Source organism: Mastigoproctus giganteus, chromosome 11 (assembly GCF_048544385.1).
Source record: "Mastigoproctus giganteus isolate SK-2022 chromosome 11, ASM4854438v1, whole genome shotgun sequence".
NCBI lineage: Eukaryota > Metazoa > Arthropoda > Arachnida > Uropygi > Thelyphonidae > Mastigoproctus > Mastigoproctus giganteus.
In genome coordinates, this window is record NC_143585.1 from 109,155,872 (window position 1) to 109,178,638 (window position 22,767).

Here is a 22,767-nt window from a genome sequence, read left to right on the forward strand (position 1 = left end):
CCAACTTTTTTCATCATAGATTGTTATTTATTGATTATTAATTTAAATAAAGGAGGGCTTTTCCTACCTCTTTAAAGACATCAACATAGAATAATGCTTGCATGTCATAATTTTATTATTTAGAAGCAGGTTTTTCCTTATTTTAAGATGTATTACAGCCTACATGCATTTTAAAGATAGTTTAAAATTGGACACAAAATTGCGAAACCAACATGAGTTTTTGAAGGTATTTCAAGTGATAAGAAAAAATGTTTGGTTTCTTAATAAGTGAGTTATTAGTAATTAAATATTACAGAATAAATTTTAGGATAATATGATGTATTCTTCATTTTTATTGAAATAATTAATTTTAATAACTAGGTCAATATGATTCAAGATTTCCTTTCTCCACCATGTAGGATAGAGAAAAATGTAAATGTACTATATATACAAAGTATATATCTGATTTTTTCTATAAATCTTTATCAGTTTATATTTTTAGGCAGGTATTATTGAAGAAATGATGGAAGATACATTTGAAGGGCTTGATGATCAGGAGGAATTGGAAGAACAAGCTCAGGAGGAAGTTGATAAAGTTCTCTGGGAATTAACTGCAGGTATGATGAATTTTTTCATTATAATAAATAATCTATTATTAAAAAAAATATATTATTGTTGGAAATCTTTATTAGCTTTGAAGTATAAACAAATGTTTTCAGAATTGATTGGTTAATTTTCAAAAATGCTGTAATTTTTCATGGACTGACTAATATCGTTTAGCACTTCAAAGATTTTTTTTTTGCCTAAATATAGGCAAACTTACCTCAACTTCTTGCACTGTATGCACTATGCAACACCCTATTTGTTGGTTCACACATATAATCCTTTGGTCACACAGCTCTTCTAAAGAATAAAATGAAAACAAAAGTAACTGTTTTTTTTGGATATTTTAATGTAATGAAAAGTATTTTGTACCACAATTTTGTTTCTCTTCTTTTATGCATACATGGAAATAAGATACTTAAAATTGTTAACCAAACTGAATTGAGAAAATTTCCATAGGCAGTTTTATGTAGTACATCTTATTCACATTTTTTTTATTATCTTATGCCATGCTAAAGCTATTACCTCGGTCTGTATACACCTTATCTGTGAAATTGCTTACAGATACATTGACTTATATAGTTTAAACTTTGTGTACATTGTATCTTCCCTCATCCTTACAGTCATTCAAATAATGTTGGTATCTTTTATCTCTTTGTACATGTGGCAATCAGTTTGAGTGTCTGTCAAGGTCGGTCATGTCAAGAACTTTCTGACTTTGAACATGGAATGATTGTGGGGGCAAGAAGTGCAGGTGCCAGTACCTCAATGTCCAGTCAACATGGTTAAGTGCTCCTATTCTGTGGTGTTGCAACTTTACTGTGACTGCCTCAAAAGCAGAAACAACCAGCCAAAGGTTACTCTTGGGGAAGTCACATGTGGTCAATGCCCATCATATGTTTTGTTTCATAACACAGCCTATTACCCCAGCTAACCACCCAGGACAATGTAGGAATAGCAAGAAATCATATAGTCTGTGATAGCAAATGGCTGTCACAGGTACCTATGCCCACTGTGCCTTGTGTGGGCACATTAGCACAAACATGGAACCACTGATATAGAAATCTGTTGCCTTGGCTGATGAATCCCATTTCCAACTCTATCATGCTGATAGCTGTATCCACGTTTGGAGAAAGCAGTGTGAGGCCATGGCACCTGAATGTCCTCTTGGTGTTCAGCAGGCTGGAGGCAGTGGTGTTATGATTTGGGAGCTGTTTTCATGGCATGGCCTGGATCTTCTGATCACTGTTGATTAATAGCTTGATGGGGATGCTTGCCTTTCTATTGTTGCCAGTGCAGTATACCACTTCGTGATGACAGCGTATCCAGACAACTACAGCATCTGTCAACAAGACAATGTGCCATGCCACAAGGCCCTGCAGGTTTTTAACTTGATTGTTATGTTTCAAGAACATCAGGATGTTATGACCATCTGCCTGACAGAATGCAGCCATTACCTGGATACATTTTGCAATGCATGGGTAGTAGTACCACAGGACACCTTATAATACCTTGTAAAACCCATGCCAAGATGTGTACAGACTGTATTGCAAGCAGCAGGTGGCCCCATGAGGTATTAGGTAGTTGTTGCCAATGCAAAGCCATCTCTCTGTAATTTACAAACTTTTATGGTATTATTAAAACTAACTCTAAATTTTAAAAATGTGTTTGGGAGGCAAAAAAGAAAAGAAAAACACACCTAAGTTTTAGCCATAGTGGTGTAGCTGAAAGTTAGATGGCTTATAGAAAATTCAGACTAAGCAAATGTTGAGGAATGGTGCACATATCATGCAACTACCTGATGCAGATAAAATAGAGAACCCAGTTTTCTGTAGATCTGGTTCTAAACATTCTGTGCACTTCTATTCATCAGAAAATTCAGATTTTTCACTCCCAGACTGAACAAACAAGCTTCTATCTTATGAGAGTGATGAAATATCCTGTGTTTTATAAGCATTTGCATTTAATAGGTTTTCTTTGACAATTAGTGTTTTTCTGGTTGTGAGCAGTTTCTTCTCACCAAGTCATTGAGAGTGAGTAATATTGTGGATTGCTTTCTCTTGGAATGAGACATTCTTTTGGCATTTTAAGTATATGTATGGGCAGTACTTTTTGAAACTCCTTGTTAAGAGTGATAATGTGTAGTGTAGTCTTACTTGTTGGATGATTTCCATAGAGGACTGATTATCACCATTTGAACAAGTTAGGTAATGTATACATTTCGTTCCACTTTCAGGTGTTTGATTATTAAATAATATGCCCAAAACCTTCTCTACCACCAGAAGTGTTTACTGGAACATTTTGCAACCTGATTTAAACTGTTGTTAACTATTTACTTTCTATTATTATTATTATTTGCTCAGTGCAATAAAAGCCTTGGGCTTCCTTGTACCATATGGCAAATACTAATAGAGGTGAGGAAGGGGGAAATGAATGTTGCCATTAGACAAGTTAATCAGAATAATGAAATCCCTGTTTTGGTTAGTGAGATTAGCAGTTCTGTTTTGTTGAAGGAGGGACAGGGGAAACATGCAGAGAATATGAATTGATATTATGTTTAGTGCAAAGGTTCAGAAGAATAGTTTGAAATGGGTTGGTTGTTTTCAAAATTTATCCAATGCCTCCTTGGAGGGGTGGGCTGTGGAATTGGACCTTGATCCTTTACAGTGGCTAAAAAATATACTGAAGATTTGGTGTCAATTCCACTTCTCATTTAGTGGTACCCAATCATAAGAAAATGTACTGCCATTTTTGTGTAGAGAATTCATTTTTACATAAAAAAAAAAAAAAAAAAAACTCTTGGTTCAATCTTAGCTAAATTTAGGGTTGGTTCAAAAACTTTCTTAAAGATATGGACAGATGGATGTGAAGCTTTGCAAACACTCCTAAAAATTAGGTTTGCAGGGTTGAAAACTTTGAAGATCTTAATGCAGGAATTCAATCAATTCAAAGGCAGAAGATGAAGAGTTATGAATAATGGTGGTTTACTCTTTGGATTAGTTTAATGTTAGAAATGGGATCCTGCAAGGATCTGTTCTTCGACCACTGTTGTTTCTGATTTTCGTAAGTGACATTGAAGAAGGCATACGGTGTGATGTCAAAGTTTGCAGATTATGTGAAGATTGGGAGAGTGGTTCAAAATGATTCAGACAGGATAGTCAGAAAAGTGGAAACTATATTTTAATGCAGCAAAATGCAAGACCTTCCACTTATGGAATAGCAACTCTAAAATAACTTGCCCACACATGGGGTTGAATTAAAAACAGGTTGAAAGGTATTTGCAAATCAACATATGGTCATATATGAAGTTCTCCAAGCAGTGTAGACAGGCTGCAAAGAAGGCCCATGGTGTCCTGTCATTGGTTTATTGAATATTTGCTTCTAAATCCAGGGAGCTCATAAATGGGGAAGACTCTGAATGTGTGGCCTGGAGAGCCTAAAGCCACTTTAGAGGAGACCTAATTAAGGCATTAAGGTCCTGAGAGGAGAAAGTGAATTGAATGAGAGCAGAATATTCACTGTTATAAATGATTCTAGAACTAGGGACCATATATATAAATCATGAGTGAAGAGGTTTAGACTGGATTGCAGGAAGTTTTCTTTTAGTCAGCAAGTGGAAATTGAAGGAAATTGAAAGGTCTGGTGAATAAGTACCAATGAGGAAGGGGAGAAGTAGTTTTATTTTATTTTACTATTTATTTGTTATTATTTTTTGCTTGGTGCAGCAAAATCCTCAGACTTGCTTTCCTGTACCATATGGAAAATACTAATAGAGGCAAGGAAGGGGAGAAAATGAATATCCTGTTAGCCATTAGACAAGTTAATAAGAATAATGAACTGCCTGTTTCTCCAGTAAACTGGTTATTAGGAAAGGAAAACATGGGTGACCCAATGGAAATGGTCCAAAAAAAAAAAAAAAAAAAAAACTTGTGATAGCTCTGAATAGAATATGAATGTCTAGACTCAAACATAACTCAAAGTGAATTATACAATTTTGTGCATGATTTAAATAAAAGCACAGGCAGAGCTTTTCAGAAATAGCAAAAAAGAGCTTTCTTGATATTTAACTAAGGAAGGTTCACTTTGCCACTATAATGATGTTGGACTACTTGAATCTCTTAGGAGAGAAGAGAAAAAACAAGGTTTTCTTTTTCACTCTTGGAGTTGATTTTCTTTTAAACAACTACTCCTTTTCTGCAAATCTCAAATCCATCCCTATCATGAAACATTGTTCCCTACATCTGTGATGGTGCCTCTCTCTCTCAAAACCTCTCTTAAGCTTCTGGATTCTATTCAAAGGAGAGTAGTCAGGTTTCTTACAAAGTCTCTTCACTATCAGTCTCATAGATATTCACTTTCTGTTGCCACCTTTTCTATGAATACTTCATGTCACTGTTCTTCTGAATTGATTCTCTAAATACCTCATTCATTTCCAGCCGGTCTAAACATTTACCTCCACTTCAGCATCCATTCAGAAGGAATAAATGAGAAAAAGTTAGTTCTGCTCTCTGGAACAAGCTTCCTAGACATGTATTTCCCAAAAGTTAGTCTTCAGAAATTCAAGCCATACACAAGTATCCCCTAATTTCTCAGCCTTCAACAACCCATGTACAGTTTAATACTATGGCCCCGGGTGCCAAGAAAATTGTGACACAGGAGATATATCTGTGTGATTTTTCACTGAGCAGTCTCTGTAGAGAGACTAGTAGTAGTTCTGAAGTTCCCACCTTTTCTAAAACTCTTCATTTGATAGAAACTCTTTTAACAAAATGTCCTTGTAGAGAGCAAGAAAGGAAAACTACTTTTCTTTATATATTTTTTTTTTTGACTACTAATCCTGACTATTTCTACTTAGTACACAGGCACTGCTCCTGCCTCCCTGTGACAAGGCCGGATACCTTGGCAGAAAAATTGATCTGCCAAAGGAAAAAGAGCAAATATGGAACACTGTTTCCCTCTTTAGAGCCAACAAGCTCTTGGCCAGAGACAGAAAATGAACATGACACATCGCAACCAATGAGGTTTAAAACAAATTCCTCAGTGACAGATTTTCCTGCAATTTTTAATATTGCGCTTGCTATCAGACCAGCCTCTGAGTAAACTATCTCCCTTCCTTATCCATAAACACCTGGAAAGTATTGTAGGGTCTCCCAAGATTGTTAAGGGACTGCAATCATGGGACTTACTTGTAGAAACTAAATTGCAAGCATTGGAAGAAGTTGGGACCTATTGAATGTGACAGAGGATGAAGTAAACCAAGGGCTTCAGGAACAAAATGTTATTGCAGTCAAAAGAATTATGATTAAAAAAAAAAAGACAAACTTACACCTACAAGGAATATTATTCTTACCTTTAATACTCCAAACCTACTCTCATTATTAAAAGAAAGCAAATTATCTACTTTGCCACATTCGTCCTTACATTCCCAATCCATTGATATGTTATAAGTGCCAAAAGTATGGCCACTCAAACCACATGCAGAGGAAACCTGGTTTGTCCCAACTGTGGATCATCTGATCACATTCAAAGTGATTGTTTGGTGACAGAAACAATCTGTCTCAATTGCAGAGGCAACCATCCTGTTTACTCTAAAACTTGTGACAGATGGAAGACTGAGAAGAAAAAAAATTGTAAAATAAGTTGAAACAAAGTAAGTTATCAAGAAGCAAGGAATTAATTGTACTCAGTATGCCTAAATGTACCTATGCCAATATTACAAAAAAATATCAACCAATTGCAACTCAAACTAATGTTACAGTTCCATAAAACGTGTCGGGCTGTCCTCTCTCAGCAACAGTCCAATGTTCCTAAGCACTCAGACCAGGCAAGTAATACTCCTCTTACAACACCAGTGACACCTTACCCCCCCTCCTCAGTGATTGCTACTTCAAATAATCCTAGTGTGAATTCAAAAAAAGATTGTTCAGGACATCTCCATAGATACAGATTACTCCTCCAAACAGGAAGAACCAGTTCTGGAAATATATGTAGAAGATATGGATACCGGTCAGCCTTTCTTTCCAATAACAGACAAATCGAAGCCTGAACACCATATGACAGCCACTTTAAAAAAGTAGTTTTACAGCTTCTTCTACTAAATTCAAGTAATGCCTTTTATTTTAGTGGAATTGCAGAAGCTTTCATGGCAATGTTGACAATATTCAACATTGCCATGAAAGTTGGCTAGGAAACATATTTAACTTCTCAAATTTCTGTTTCTGTAAAAATCTGTCCAATCTATCGACGAGATTGCAATACATCAGATTTTGCCCGTGGTGGTGTAGCCAGTTGGCACCTCCATAGCCAGGTGGGAAGGAGCAGCAGTGCATAGCACACGCTTATTGATTAGACCTGGGTTCGAGCCTGTCACCACCAAATACGGAGGATGCGGAAAGGTCAGGGAATGACCACCGCATATCCCAGAGCAATATGGCCTTAGTTGCTAATGCTCCTAAAAACCAAACAACAACAACAAACAACGTGTAGCCAGTTTGATTTGCTTGGCCTGGGATAAAATCCCGGGCCAAGCAAATCCCTCTCCAAACCAAAATTGAAGTATTTGCTGTGGTTTCCTACCAAATCATACTTACTCTTACAGTGATCTTGAAGTGCTTTTCATATACCTTCCCCTGTCTGCTAGGAGATTTCAATGGCCACCACCCTTTATGGGATTCCCTAAATTAGATAGATATGGCCAACTGACTGAAACCTTTCTAGATAAACAAAACCTCACCATTCTTAATACACACACCTATATACAGTTACCTACTGGACAGACTTCTGCAATTATCCTCTCAATTTGCTCCCCGATACTGTTTTCAGTCATGCAGTGGTGTGCTATGGTTGATCCCATTGTCAGTCACCATTTCCCAATTGTTTGTAATCTGCTCATTACACAATCACCAGTACACTAACCCTGCAGGAAATGGAAATTCTCTCAAGCCAACTTGGCCAAATTTCAGTCAGTAATCACTCTGGCAAAAAAAAATTATACAACTACAGCTCACAGATGAAGTCACCGATTATATGAGATCCTGTCTTTTATTTGCAACTAAATACTCAATTCCATTATTAAATCCCCCGACCACCAATAGCACTTCAACTATTGGTGGTCGAAGCGAAGAAGATAAAAATAGAGTGTGGAATTTATTTTGTCAATCTCCAACTGCAATTAATCTTATTAACTGCAAGAAGCTAAGGAAAAAAGTGCATATCATTCAAAGACAAGTCAATAACGATTCTTGGACTCTGTTTGCATCTGCTATCACTAGAAATACTGCCACCAGATTAACATGGAAGAAAATTAGGCAAGTTTCTAACCATCCCTTCCCCAATTCTTTCCTGCAGTGGGCAAAATCTCTCTGCTCTGCTGGCTATAGCAAATGCCTTGGGGAAAACCTTTGCCTAAGTCTCAGCTTAATCAACCTATACTCCAGAATTCCAGAAAAATTAAGATGACCGCTAAACAGAAGCCCATCAACTTTCAAACCTCACTATCACTTCCATATACAGTAAGACCCCCGTATCCACAGGGGATACGTTCCAAGACGTACCATGGATGGTTGAAACCGCAGATATAAGCGAACATTTGCTGACCCCATATATAATGTGATTTTCTTGTACATACATATGTATAATAAAGTTTAATTGATAAACACACAGTAAGACATTGCCAACGTTAAATATGGTAATAATAAAGTACAGCAGACTCTTGATTTACCGGGATTGGATTAATTTTTACTGGGAAGCAGATTAACCGGGACTCTTCATGACTCCAAATTAAAAAAAAAAAAAATCAACCAGAAATCATAAAATTCAAGTAATAGCTAGAATAGGTATAAACAGATATTTTGCGAGTCGTAAATAAGCAACAAGAACCGGTGTTATAAGTCGTCATTGGGAGATTAGCTTACCTATTATCTTGCAACCCCCCCCCCCCCCGCTGTCTTCACACCTACCACTCAGAACAAAAAAAAAAAAAAAGACCAACTCTTTAGTTTGATTTAGTGCATCATGTCGGATTTTTTTTTGTTTAGAAATTGCGAAAATGATGGGCAAACACAAAGTTGTGCTTTCAAATTAAACAAAACTTGAAATTACTCAAAAGTTTGAAAACGGTGCATCCGTTAAATCTTTAAAGAACCATTATGTTAGTGACCAAACCATATGCGACATTTTAAAAAATAAAGGGAAGCTATTCGATTTAAAATGAACATTATAAAAAGTAAAGGGAAGCTATTCGATTTAAAATCAACATTGTAAAAAATGAAGGGAAGCATCGTATTGGACACACAAGTAGTATGTGTTAAGTTTTTTCATTTTTTTTTTACTGTGGTTAACCGCCGGTAACTGAATCAGGGGATACGGGGCACAACTGTAATCAGCCTCTTAATATTGTGAACTTCTACAAGCCACCAGAACAACACACAACATGCCTCTGGGCCAGAGGAATATATTGTCATGTTGCAGCATCTTGATGACAAAAACTTACAACTGCTGCTAGTCTTTTATAACCGAATCTTCCTGGAAAATATTTATCCCACTTCTTGGTACCATGCTACAGTTCTGGCCTTTTTTTGAAACCTGGAAAGGTTCCTCCAGCCCTTATAGTTAAACTAATCATCTGTCTCTGAAAAAAATGATCCATGTTAGGCTTGTTTCGATCATTGAAACTCAGAATCTACCGAGTAATAGTTAACATGGCTTTCGCCAGAACAGGCCTCCTTAGATCTGATGATCAAGGCTAAATCTGAAATTCACAATGCCTTTTGTGAAAAAGGCATTGTGAATTTCTATGGGGACCTTGTTATGGTCCCCATAGATATAGAGAAGGCATTTGATACTACCCGGTACTATAACATTGTCAGTGACCTTCACACTTGTGGTCTACAAGGCAACCTGCCTGTGTTTATTAGGAACTTCCTCCAGAATCATCTTTCGGGGTTCAGTATCAAAACCCCCTTTCTATTTCATTATTTCAGGTCCTGAACTTCAGATATCAAATTCTACCTTTCTGATTGCCAACAATATCAGCTTCTCAAGATTAATCCTTGATAGCAAGTTGAACTTCTTTGAGCTCATTAAATTTGTACTACTACTACCTGTCTCAAAAGCTGAACATGTTGAGAGCTTTATTTGCCCTGTCTTGGGGAGCAGATCATATGACTTTGCTGCTCTTGTATAGAGCTCTGAGTAGATCCCATTTGGATTGTAATGCTCCAGTTTATGATTCTGCCCAGAGTGTACCCTCCTGGCTGGATCCTATATAACACATTGCACTGTGAATTAGACTTGGTGCTTTCAGGACATCTCCAATACATGGTCTATACATTGAGGCTCATGGGGACTTCTGTACCTCCACAGAAGAATGCTATTACTTAAATATGCAGCCAAAATACAAAGTTGCTCACCACATCCTATTCAGCCTTACCTCTTTAATCCACTACTACTCAATCTCTATAGAAATAAACCTAGTAAAATAAGACTAGCAGATCTATGGCTCCTTGAAATATCCCAGAATTGGAATGTTTCCCTTCACAATAGGCATTAGATAAAGAATTACTCTTGCCCACCATGGACTTCCTTCCTCAACTGACCTGTGATACTTATTTTCTTCAATGGGGAAAGAATTGTCTGTCTACAGACTCTCAATGTGCAACAACTCCATGCAAGCTATATTCAAAACTATGCTGACTTCTTGTCAATATGGATGGTTCCAAATCTCATTCAACTGTTGGAGTAGCAGCAGTTTCCCTCTGCTGTCATATTGGCTTCTCTTCCACCTGAGTACAACAGCTGTTCAGCATAACTACATGCAATAAAATTAGCTTAAATAATTTGACTGTACCCATCTGCAAAATAGTTAGCTTACACAGACTCTCTCAGCTCAATTAGAGTAATGCAAAATTCCTCTCATAAGGATCACTCTGTTTTAAACCAAATCTGGAGTTTGCTATTGCAAACTGAAGATTGTCAGCAGCTAGTGAACTTTTGCTGGATTCGAGCACATTTGGGCATAAAAGGAATGAACTGGCTGATATCTCTTCTAAAAATCCATGAATTTTAGACTTAACCTCTGTCCATATTCCAGTCTCCGATTATATCATAACACAAGCAGCATGCATGCATTGTGGATAGAGCTATGGCACAACCAAATGAATAATAAACTTTTCTAATTGAAACAGAACCCAAAATTTTTGGTACTTGAGCATTCAGACATTGTGGTGAGAAGAAGTGGTACTCACACAGATTAGAATAGGACTTACTCGTCTGACTCACTTTCATCTACTAACAGGTGATGATCCTTCTCAGTGTCCACACTGCTCAGAACATCTAACAGTCAAACATATTTTGATTGACTGTCCACAACATCGAACTTCAGTACTTCTTTGGCTAATCTCCAAGAACTGATGACCTTACATCATGTTATTGGAGAGGATGCAAATATTAATGAATTTTTCTGTTTTTTTGAAACAAATTGGAATGTATGATCAATTCTGAATAGGGTTCTGAACTGAAATGGAGCTGGCTTCACTTCTTAATTATTAATTTTCTAACACATTCCTGTGAATAAGTGTACTATAGTCATAGCAGCTTATGCACCACTAAACACCCACATACTAAATACTACAACTTCTAATACCTTTTAAGGGAAAATAAAAAAGTTTAGTGCTAATTTACCCATCTGTCAGAATGTTTTGAAACATAGCAGGATCAGAATTCCCCCTCCCCAGGACAGGTTAAAAACCATATACTGTACCTGATACAGGCTGGAGAAGTTTATTAATAATCAGCTTCTGATTTTGTTAGTTCAGGCAGGCTTTTTGTAGATTGTTATAAATAAAATTAACAGAAAATACCAATACATGTGATTGTACATATGCATCACAAGCACCAATTATACTTTGTCATGGTTACTCATTGTTAACATGTTTGCTGTGTTGACATGTATAAGCATTCAGTAGTAATTCAAGTGCTGCGATGTAATGCATATAAATGTTACAGCACAGCACCCAGCATGCATAGAGATAATCGACTTACAAGTAGTGAAGAATAAAGGCACCTGAAATGAACTGGTCAATTTTGTCAGCACACTGATTGAACTCTGGGATATTAACATCAGTGAGTCGTTTTTGTTTATAGCTTGGTAAACATCTTTATTTGTTTTTTTTGCTTATGTTGAGGTTAGTTTACACAGAATAAAATTTTCAATTTTGTTCTTTTACAGTGCTCAACCAAAAAAGTAAGTGTTGGCTTTTAGCTATGAGCCCTAGACTAACTTTTCAACAATTATTTGTGAATTTGTGGAATTTATTTCTCAATATTCCAAAAATTGTGGCACATAGAATTGCTTCTCAAATATAGGTGACAGCAAACATGTTAAATAGTGATCAGAATCTGTAAAAACAAGAAATATTTTAGCATTCCTGTGTCACAGAAATTTGGGGATATTCTTTACATGTTTCATTTATTGAATTATAAATGTGCTAATTCTTCTGTTTACAGAGGAAAGTTGTATATACAGTTAATTTAATAGTTATGATTTATATTTTAGGGCAGTTAGGCAAAGCCCCTGCAGCTGTATCAGATTCTCTTCCACCTGTGAAAGAGCCCGAAGGTGCTACAGCTATGACACATGACTTAGACGATGATGTCACAGAGATGCAGGATCGCCTTGAGGCACTCAGGAGTTAGGCAAGGGTTGTGGCAGTATTGTAAATTACAAAAACTAAATAAACAAGAATTATAATAATTTTGTAAATTATATATATATATATCAAAATTAAACTTGTTTTGTGTGAGTGAAAGGAAGAATCATTTCTATAAAACCTATGTATTATAGAAATGATTATTGTTTGGGATTAACATAATGCCATGCTATATAAATGCTTTATGCTGTAGAAAGTTTAGTATGACATTTCAGAATCTTTACCAATCACATGCAAACAAGTACTTAGGAAACATTCGGAAATATTATACTAATATTAGTATGCTACAGAATGAATCATTTATGCATATACAATATGAAGTTCATGTGTTATTTTCAAAAAATATGCACATGATCGGTGAATAATGGCCTTCCTATACTGAGTTCATTTAATTAAAATGACTTTATGAAATGAAATATTTTATATCGATTCTTAAAAACACTGTAAACATTAATTTATGTAGACATTTTTTTTAATAACCCTTCTTTTTTATGTATCCAGCTGTGATAGTTTCTTCTTGGTGGAAAAATTAAATTTGAAGATGTGAATCTTTAACCTGTATAACAAATTTCTCTTGAATGTCCTAACTGTATGTAACAGGAATAGTTTGATCAGACTTTAAACTGAAGGTTAATATTTAAATTATTATGGCCTTGCTAAATTTTAGTAGTATTGTGCATCTGTTAAATGCACAAACTACAAATACAGCTTTCTTTTTCAAGATTTTTTTCACTTATTGTAAATCATTAAATTCTCTGATATAGCTTTAAAGTGGCAACATTGTTGTATGATTAAATTTTCACAAGCTACATTTGATCTTAAATAATATATAGAATTTTATTTTTCTTTTAATTTAAGAATATTCCTTCTGAACTTGAATAATTGCTATGCTTCATTTCATGCCATTTTTCAATTATTATTCAAAGTTTCTATCTCATATTTAAGAACATTTCCAAATTTTTAAAGTTAGTGATGTTTATCAAATAAGTGATAAAAATCTATTCCTGTATTTCAATAAACAATAGAAATTAGGCTGTCTCCCCCCCCCTTTATTCTAGGCTTGGAAGGGAAAATGGAATTATGCATTACTCAGGCTTTCTGTGGTGCCTTGCACTTGGATTGCAGTATATACATCAAATGGGTGGGGTCAGTGTAATTTATTTTTGGTTTCTCAAAACATAGCTAAATAGTTCCTAATTTAATGAAATTTATTTTTTCGGTGCTTGAAGAATGAGTATTCATTGTTGGCAGCAGTGTAGTATTCTGGATAATAATTCATGAATTGTTCTCATTACTAGTAATTTACTGGACACTTGTGATTCAGTAACTGTATAGTTTTTGTATCAGTGTATAGGCTAAATGTGAAAAATAAATTAAAATTTTCTATTGGATTGTAGAATGTTTGCATTTATAAGGAAGAATCCTACTCTTAAAATGGCAATGACAGAAACAAGTAATAAAAAAATAATTTAATAACCAAACTGTTTCGTACTTTATATGTATTATCATACTTTATCATTTTTAAGATCATGGTATGTCTAGGACCAGAAATCTGGCTCACCTCTGGTCCCAAGCTTACTGGTCCAATACATGTACATATATTTGCAGTTATCTATATAGTATCGGTGTAAATATGCCATAGTTAACCCATAAATTTGAACTACGTAAGTAGCGTAGAAGGCATCGTTTTAATTGTATCTCATATTGTGGTTGCCTTCACAACGAGATAGTGGTATTGCACTACTTCAAATGAGATACAATTAAAACGATGCCTTCTATGCTACTTGCATAATTAAAATTTATGGGTTACCTATGGTGTATTTACACCGATACTATATAGTTAATTACCAAAACCCATAAGAATTATGCCTTGTGCATTTCATTTTCAAATTTGCAGTTATGTAGTTAGTTTCACATCTTTGGTGCACTATGATGTTATCTTTTTAAATAACTACTGTAATTGTACAAGCTTCTGATCCTTGCACTCAGACTATAAATAAAAAAAATTTATCATTTGTGAGATTAAAAGCTAATGTGCCTTGTAAATGCAAAAGCTAAACAAAGGTTTTTGTATTGTTTTGGCAGTCTCTTACACATCCCTGAATGCATAATCACTGTGCTGATTACACACATTATTTGGTGGTACTTGAGCCCCTCTCCAGTCCAGTTCCAGAGTTCAGTGATGTTCTCATAATTTATCTTAATGATTCAATGCTCTCTTACTACTTTCCTCAAAATCACTGGCTATATGCCATCCACTCCAGAAGCAGCCTTACTCACCTTTAGGCTCAAAAGTTTTTCTAATAAATAATCTGGAATTTCAACATGACCAATTCTATGCTTTCCAGTTTCCCCACCACACAAAGGGTCTTTCACCTGAAAATATGAGGTGATGTACTCAATTCATCTGCAGTGTCAGCTGGGTTATCCAAGACTCCCCAGACTTTTTATGAGTCTGATCTTATTTTTTTTTTCTTTGTATTCACATACTTGAAACTTTGTCTATCCCAGTTCTTCACCCTCTCAGCTAGTAGTAGTAGTGGCATGTGATGCAAGAAAGCAAATGTATGAGCTTATGCAGCATCAGCCAAAAAAAAAAAAAAAAAAATCACACCATTCCCTCCAAATGCCTGTCCAGTTCCTCCTTAAATTTATTCAACCTATCAACTTCCACAACGACAGATGGAAGTTTGTTCCAGCAATTAACCCCCCGCTGGCTAAAGGCAAATTTCTGCACATTTATTCTACATCTGTCCTTTCGTAATTTGAATTTATGCCCCCTTAGGTTCGTAATCTGAACAAGTGGAAGGATCCCATCAGAATTCAGCGTGCTGAACCCATTCAAGGCCTTATACACCTCAATCAGATCACCACGCAGGTGCCTAGTCTCCAGCCACTGCAATTTGCAGAACTTAAGCCTCTCTTGATAAGAGGATCCCTTCATTCCCCTCACCAATCTTGTTGCCCTTCTCTGTACACGCTCAAGTAAATCTACATCCTTCCTAAAATGAGGCCTCCAGACCTGTATGCAGTACTCAAGGCATGTCCTGATAATTGCCTTATACAGAGGGATAATCACCTCCTTTTCCCTGCTAGCAAAATTCCTATATATCATTGACAAAACCCCATGACCTGCCCTGGCAGCCTGTCTGCATTGCTCAGAAAACTTCATATCTGCCTGCACAATTATTCCCAGGTCTTTTTCATTTTCTACCACCTTAAGTGTAGTACCACACAGTTGGTATGTTTCTCTGGGGTTACTTCTACCCATATGCAGTACTTTGCATTTGTCAAGGTTAAACTTCAGTTGCCACTTCTTAGCCCATCTGCCCAAATTATCTAGATCCTGTTGCAGTAGCATAACTGTCATTAACAACCCTGCCAACCTTTGTATCATCTGCAAACTTCGACATTAAGCCTGATATACCTTCATCAATATCATTGATAAATATACAAAACAACAGTGGACCTAAAACCGAACCCTGTGGGACTCCACTAATAACATTAGTCCAAGAAGAGCAGCACCCATTGATTATTACCCTCTGTCTTCTCACACTTAACCATCCTTTTATCCATTGTAGCAACTTACCCTTAATACCATTCTGCTCCAATTTGTACAATAGTCTTCCATGTGCAACAGTGTTAAAAGCTTTCCTGAAATCCAAATATATGATATCAAAATTATTTTTTGCATCCAGTTCCTTTGTAACCGCATCATAATATCCTATCAAATTTGTCAGACAAGACTTTCCCTTAACAAACCCATGCTGTGTCTGAATTATTGCTGCAGTCTTGTCTAGATGATCCTGGAATGCATCTTTAACCAGCGACTCCATTATTTTACCCAGAACAGAAGTTAAACTAACTGCTCTGTAATTACTCGTGTCACCCTTCGATTCCCCCTTTGTGAATTGGGGATACATTTGCACATCTCTCAGGAACCTCCCCTGAGTCCAAGGATGCTCTCATAATTATGGCTAAGGGTTTGCTTAGTTGCTTTGCCGCCTCCTTTAATATAACTGGATAGATCCCATCCACCCCAGGTGCTTTTCTTATGTTTAACTTCAACAATTTCTCTTCCACTTTGCTCTCAGTTATTACAAAATCATTAAGTATCCTGCTACAATTTGATAACCTTCTGCCATTTTCAAACCTTAATAATTCCTCACGTGTGAATGTAGATGCAAAATACTCATTCAGTTTGTTTGCTATCTGAGCAGGATCATCAACAGTCGAACCATCGATGTCAAGTGGACCAATCAGATTCATCCCCTTCCTTTTAGAGTTTATAAGTAAAGAAATCCTTGCTGTTTTTTTTAGCATCTTTTGCCAAGGATTTCTTGTAATCTGCCTTCGCCTGCCGAACCTCCTTTGTGACCTGATTACAGATTAACTTATATCTGCCATAGGCTTCTGAGTCGCTTGATAATTTATATGCATCCCATGCATTTTTCTTCTCTGTTACGAGTAATTCCTCATAATCAGCCTTTGCCAGCTTAAACTTTCTGTGGTACTATTAAAGATCAACTTGTAGCTTTTTATAGACTACTTTTCATCACTCTGTAATTTTCCCATATCATCTCTTTCTAATCTGCTAAATTGGCTAGTTCATTTTTCATCAATCTCAGCCTTCTCATGCTATATTTTCTTAATGGCATATGTGCATTCTTGGCTTCTGTGACTACTGCTTTAAAGTTATGCAATAATTCTAATTTATTCTCCCTCCATTTGCTAACTCTCCTCTTGATGGGAACATATTATGTACAACTACGAGGAGTACTGCGATCTACGAATTGAATCTCAATCGGAAACGGATTAGTAATCTCAATCTTATGGCAGAAGGCTGCGAGACAATTCTAGTTGATAAACAGGAGAACTTCTTGGCTTTCCAAGCCTTTGCAACTGCAATATTTCTTCTGCATCTGGAAGCCTTGGATTTGTAATGTGGTATGGTGTATGCAAAATTACCTAGAATTCTGTGAAATCATAGAGGCTTGAGTCTGCTATATCCACTGCAACTCCAGCTCCTTGTGCTCAATTACCTAAAGTGCTATGAAATCATGGAGGCTTGAGTCTGCTGTATCCACTGCAACTCCAGCTCCTTGTGCTGGCATGTCTGTTTTCGGCAGCTCCTTGTGCTGGAATTTCTGCTCTAAGCAGCTCTTGGCGCTGGTATTTCCCTTCTCGGCAGCTCCTAACTCTGCTGGCTTTTCCAATGGAGTTTGGACTTTGTCTGAAATTTAATTATATGTGTATTTTATTTTTTTATTTTTGTAATTTGATTATTTTTCAATTTGTTCATATTAATCTTTTTTGGTCATGGCAGGTTTTTTCCCTCCCTGTACTTGGGAGTATATAAGAGTACTGCTAAATTATGTGTAACTGACAGAGGGGTTGCCATTGATTGGCTGGGACTGCTTTAAGTAATAAATATCAATATCAATCTTGATGGAGGCCATGTAGCCTTCTCCTTTCCCAAAATTAAAAGCCATTGCCTTATTTTGCTTTAAACAGCTGCTACTTCTTCCCTCATCATCCAGCTTAAACTGTATGGTCAGTACAGGAACTAATGGTTCCTGTTCTGTCAGCTCCATGATGTCATCTGGTTTGTGGGTGATAATCAGGCCTAGATTTGGCAACTGTGTACTATTATGTTAACATTTGCTGAAACAACTATACTACAGATTCATCAAATTTATTAACTATACTTCTGACATATTCACCATACAAACATGTCTGCCTATTTTAGGTTTCTCCTAATGCCAAGGCATTCTATATATTGTACTTTAACACTGCCATAAGTAAGTACTGTGGTATATAGAAATTGATTTACTCAATTCAGATAGCTTGAATTATTGCAAGTTTTTCAGCCCATGCACAATTGCAAATTGCCTTATGAACATACACTTACATAGGATAAAACATTATGATAAAAATCACACCTTGCATCATATGAACTATATTATGACCAAAGTAGTGTGCACTAAAGAATGCCCAGATGGCAGGAAGCCTGAAATGTTTTAATTCTTGGCCAGCTTGAACTCTGAACACTCTTATCTGTTTATGCTGTTGCTGTAATCTTTAAATTAACTTTCTTAACATGTTTAAGGCTCCATTCACTAGCCTATGACTTTCCTGAAATTATTCTGCCAGTAGCTATCCACTGCCCTGAATCTGTCAGTGTCTAAGTTGATCCTCCATTGATCTGTTATTAAAATGTTATTGTATCTATGGATTTGCTTAAGATAGGTGAACAGTTCATCTACGTTTTTTCTAGCTTCAAAAACCTGCTGTATAGTCGCAGTTAAATATATATGAAGGGGAGTAGAAAGCTATGGTTCACTTAATTTGCATGTTCTGGATTTTAAAATCATATTTTAACACTGTATTAGGCTTCATCATGTTAAATTACATAGAATATCAAATTTAATGAAAAAAAAAATAAATTACATAATTAAGCTTAAGGAAATTAAACACAAACATGGTTCTGTCCTTAACTTTTATATAGCAGTATATTTCTTATTTTATTTTTACATAGAATAAAATGAAATATAATTATAATGGCTACATTTATGGGGGGGGAAATCATCCCATCTCATCTTTTAAAGCTTATAAATGTTTATAAAACATTATAAATGGTAGCAAATAGATATTTATTTTGGTAATATTTTTGTGGTCAACCTGCACATGTATGAAGGATATGTGATGTCATTTTCAAAAAAATTGCATTTAATGAAATAAATGACATTCCAAAAGTAACCAGTTTTTTCCCTGTTTCCCTCCCAATTACAGTTATACCCCGAAGTTACGCGATAGGTGGGTCCAACGAAAATCGCTTAAGTCGAATTTGCATAGTCGGGGTACAACTTTGCATATAAATACATATAAATTTTGTTTAATTGGGACCAAGGACTAACAAAAACACTAGTTTAGAAGAAAAATATTAATAAAATTGCAGTTCTTTATACATATTAATACAAAATATGTATTAAAAAAATAAATGACTTACGTAAAAAATTTATTTCGATGTCGATGGCTTCATAAAATCTAACAAATTCGTCTGACGACACAGAGACTTCTTTTTTTCACGCAGAATTTCTTCGTTGTGCTTGTTGTTGTGCTTGGATTTTTCTGGTGCAAAGGCTACTTAGGCCATATTGCACCTATCATAGTAGTTATTACTATGATAGGTGCAATACTAATTGTACCTATCATTTTAGGTACTAATGATAGGTACAATTAGTACTAATTTTACTGGCTTCTACTAATTTTAGTGGCTTCTATAATTGGTTATATAAACCTATTCGTTTCAGAAAGGAAAAAAATTCTGTAAGGTTTGAATTTTCGCCTATCATATGACGAAGTGACAATTCTTGTAAGTTTGACAGAGAAGTGAATGAAATTAGACGGGAGTTGTTATGCAAGGTGCATTCCAGGAGTATGTGTTTTATTGTGAGTGGCCTGTGGCAATGTGAACACTGTGGAGGGTCATTACCTGATAACAGAAATAGATGGGTCAAATGGGTGTGGCCTATTCGGGCTCTGGCCAGTACAACCTCTTCTTGTCTGTTTGTGCGAAAATTGGAGGCCCATAATTGGGGTATAGGTTTAATTTCAAGGAGTTTGTTATGCATCTGCGTTTGCCACTGTAGTGTCCATCGTTCCTTACATATATTTCGTATATGGATTTTGTAGTCACTGAGCGGGACCAGAAAATTCATTGCGGATGTGCTGGATGGATGCTTGGCAGCATCATCTGCAATTTCGTTTCCTGGTATTCCAGTATGGCCTGGGATCCAGCAGAAGACAATGCTTTGCCGATGATCTCGGAGACGAATCAACTCTGATCTGATTTGCTGTAGTATCGGATGACTAGATGGGGAAATCTTTTGCATTGCTAATAGGGCACTTTGCGAGTCTGTGTAGATTATGCTCTTTTCGATTGAGAGATGGAAAATGATTTCCAGAGCAAGCTTTATGGCATATAATTCAGTGGTGTAACTACTGCATTCTGTTGGAAGTGACACAGAAGTGATAGTGTCATGGAATACCACTGCTGCACCTGATCCATTCTCGGACTTTGAACCGTCAGTATATATTTTCGCGAAGTCGGGATAACATTGTAAATGTGCAATGTGGAGTTGCTGGATGTTAGTACTCGTTAAAGAGTGTTTCCCCCATTGGTGGAAATAATTATCACAACACGGCATGATGACAGACCATGGAGGAACGTAATCTATAGGTTCTTGGTGGACTTTGAGTTGTATGTTCCAGTTTTCTGCTAGTTCCATTAACTTAATACCTGCAGGCCTAATTGCTTGTGGTTTGTTTCTATAAAAGGTCTTGAGTGGCGGATCATTAAATATTGACCAATTGGGATGGTTCGACTGGCTTTGGACCTTGGTTGCGTAGTTCAGTAATAACATCTTTCTTCTGATGTTTAGAGGAGCTTCGTAGGCTTCCACATAAAGACTTTGCACTGGTGATGTTCTGAATGCACCTAAAGCTATTCTTAGAGCTGAATGTTGAATAGGGTTCAGACGAGATAAGGTACTTTCCCTAGCAGAATCGAAGACAGGTGCGCCATAGTCCAGACGAGATCTAATTATGGATCTATATAAGTGAAGCAAGGTGTAACGATCTGCTCCCCAGGTTGTTGCTGATAAGGCTCTGAGTATGTTCATTTTCTTTTGGCAAGCTGTCCGGAGATGTTCAATGTGTTTATGATAGTTTAACTTACTGTCAAAAATTAAGCCAAGCAGACGAATACTATTCGCAATTGGAATAAGATGGTTATCTAATCGGAGTTCAGGATCAGGATGCATTTTACGCATGGTGCAGAAATGAATGGCAGATTTCTGGCTGGATAGTCTGTAACCGTTTTGTGTCATCCAAATCTGGATCTGATTTATTGATATCTGCAATTGTCTCTCAATGTAGTTCATGTTTTGAGACTGGCAGGAGATTGTTAGATCATCGGCATAAAGATATGAGTCCACTGTTTTCGGAATAATTTCAGTTAAGTGATTAATTCTAATTGCGAATAGAGTAGCGCTGAGAACGGACCCTTGAGGGATTCCTTCTTCCTGAACAAACTTTTTAGAGAGAGTTCCCCGGTAACGAACTTGAAAGGATCTTTGTTCTAAAAAATTTTGGATGAAATATGGCAAATTTCCTCTCAAGCCAAGAGAATGTAGATCCTTTAAAATGCCAAAACGCCATGTGGTGTCAAAAGCTTTCTCAATATCCAGACAGACCATAACGAGATGCTCCTTTTTGATGAATGCATTTCTGATATTTGCTTCGGCTTTAATCATAAGGTCCAACGATGATCGATTTTTTCTGAATCCAAATTGATTGTTATTGATTAACTTTTGGGACTCAAGATACCAAGTCAGGCGGCTGTGAATCATTTTTTCGAGGGTTTTGCTCAGACAGCTGGTAAGTGAAATTGGTCTGTAGTTTTGAGGAATAGAAGAGTCTTTACCAGGTTTTGGGATTGCCAGAACGTAGGAATGACGCCAGGAGCTTGGGTATGTATGTTCAGTGAATATTCGATTGAGGAAGAACAGCAGTGATGACTGTGACTTTGTATTTAAATTTTTAAGCATTATATAAAATATCCCATCAGGGCCAGCAGCGCTATTCCTTGTGTTGGTAAGAGCATGCTGAAGTTCAACCATGGTAAATGGTTGGTTATATTTTAGTGCACATCTGTCAGTGAAATTCAGTTTGGATTTTTCAGTTACACCTTTAATTTTTTGAAACGACTGGTCATAAGAAGTTGAGGAGGACAACTGGGAAAATACAGATCCTAGTGCATTTGCGATTTCTGCAGGAGTAGAGAGTTCCTGTCCATTCCAGTTAATTAGTGGAGTAGATGTTGGAGGAATTTTGCCATTTAACAATTTTATCTTATTCCAGATCAGTCTGATGTCTGTATTTTTATTAACTGAGGAAGCGAATTTAATCCAAGATTCTTTTTTTGCTTTCCGTCTGATATAACGGGCTCTTGCTCTAAGTCGCTTATAATTAATAAGATTGGAAGTGGTTGGATGTTTGTGGAATTGATTCCAAGCTTTGTTTTTCTCCTTTTTTGCATTGTTGCACTCTTCGTTCCACCAATAATTTAATTTTCGCCTTTTCCTGACTTGGTATTGTGGAATTGCAGCGGTTGCAGCTGTTAGAATTTGGTTTGTAATATGTTCAGTAACATGGTTGATAGAAGAGCACTGTATGATATGGTTGTCGAACGAGACAAGCATGCTATATTTTATCCAGTCAGCCTTTGGAAATTTCCATTTTACTGGATTGTCTGTTGGTAATGAACAGGAAGTTTGAACTTTGCATATTATTGGGAAATGATTGCTGTTGTGAGGGTCGTTAAGAGTTGCCCACTGGATACTTGGATAGAGCACTGGAAAGCAGATGGAAAGGTCTATTGCAGAGGTTGATCCGGTAGGAAGATGAACATAGG

General features: G+C 36.4%; 1 protein-coding gene across 1 annotated transcript in view; it reads left to right on the forward strand.

Moving 5' to 3' along the window:
* The window catches only part of Vps24 (vacuolar protein sorting 24), an 80,742-nt gene extending 68,393 nt beyond the window's left edge, over positions 1-12,349 (forward strand). Inside the window, exons 5-6 of the mRNA XM_090385381.1 lie at positions 482-596; positions 12,137-12,349. Coding sequence (XP_090241507.1) covers positions 482-596; positions 12,137-12,276 — 255 coding nt within the window. The 3' untranslated portion in view covers positions 12,277-12,349. The remainder of the gene's footprint in view (positions 1-481; positions 597-12,136) is intronic.
* Positions 12,350-22,767: the final 10,418 nt, after the last annotated feature.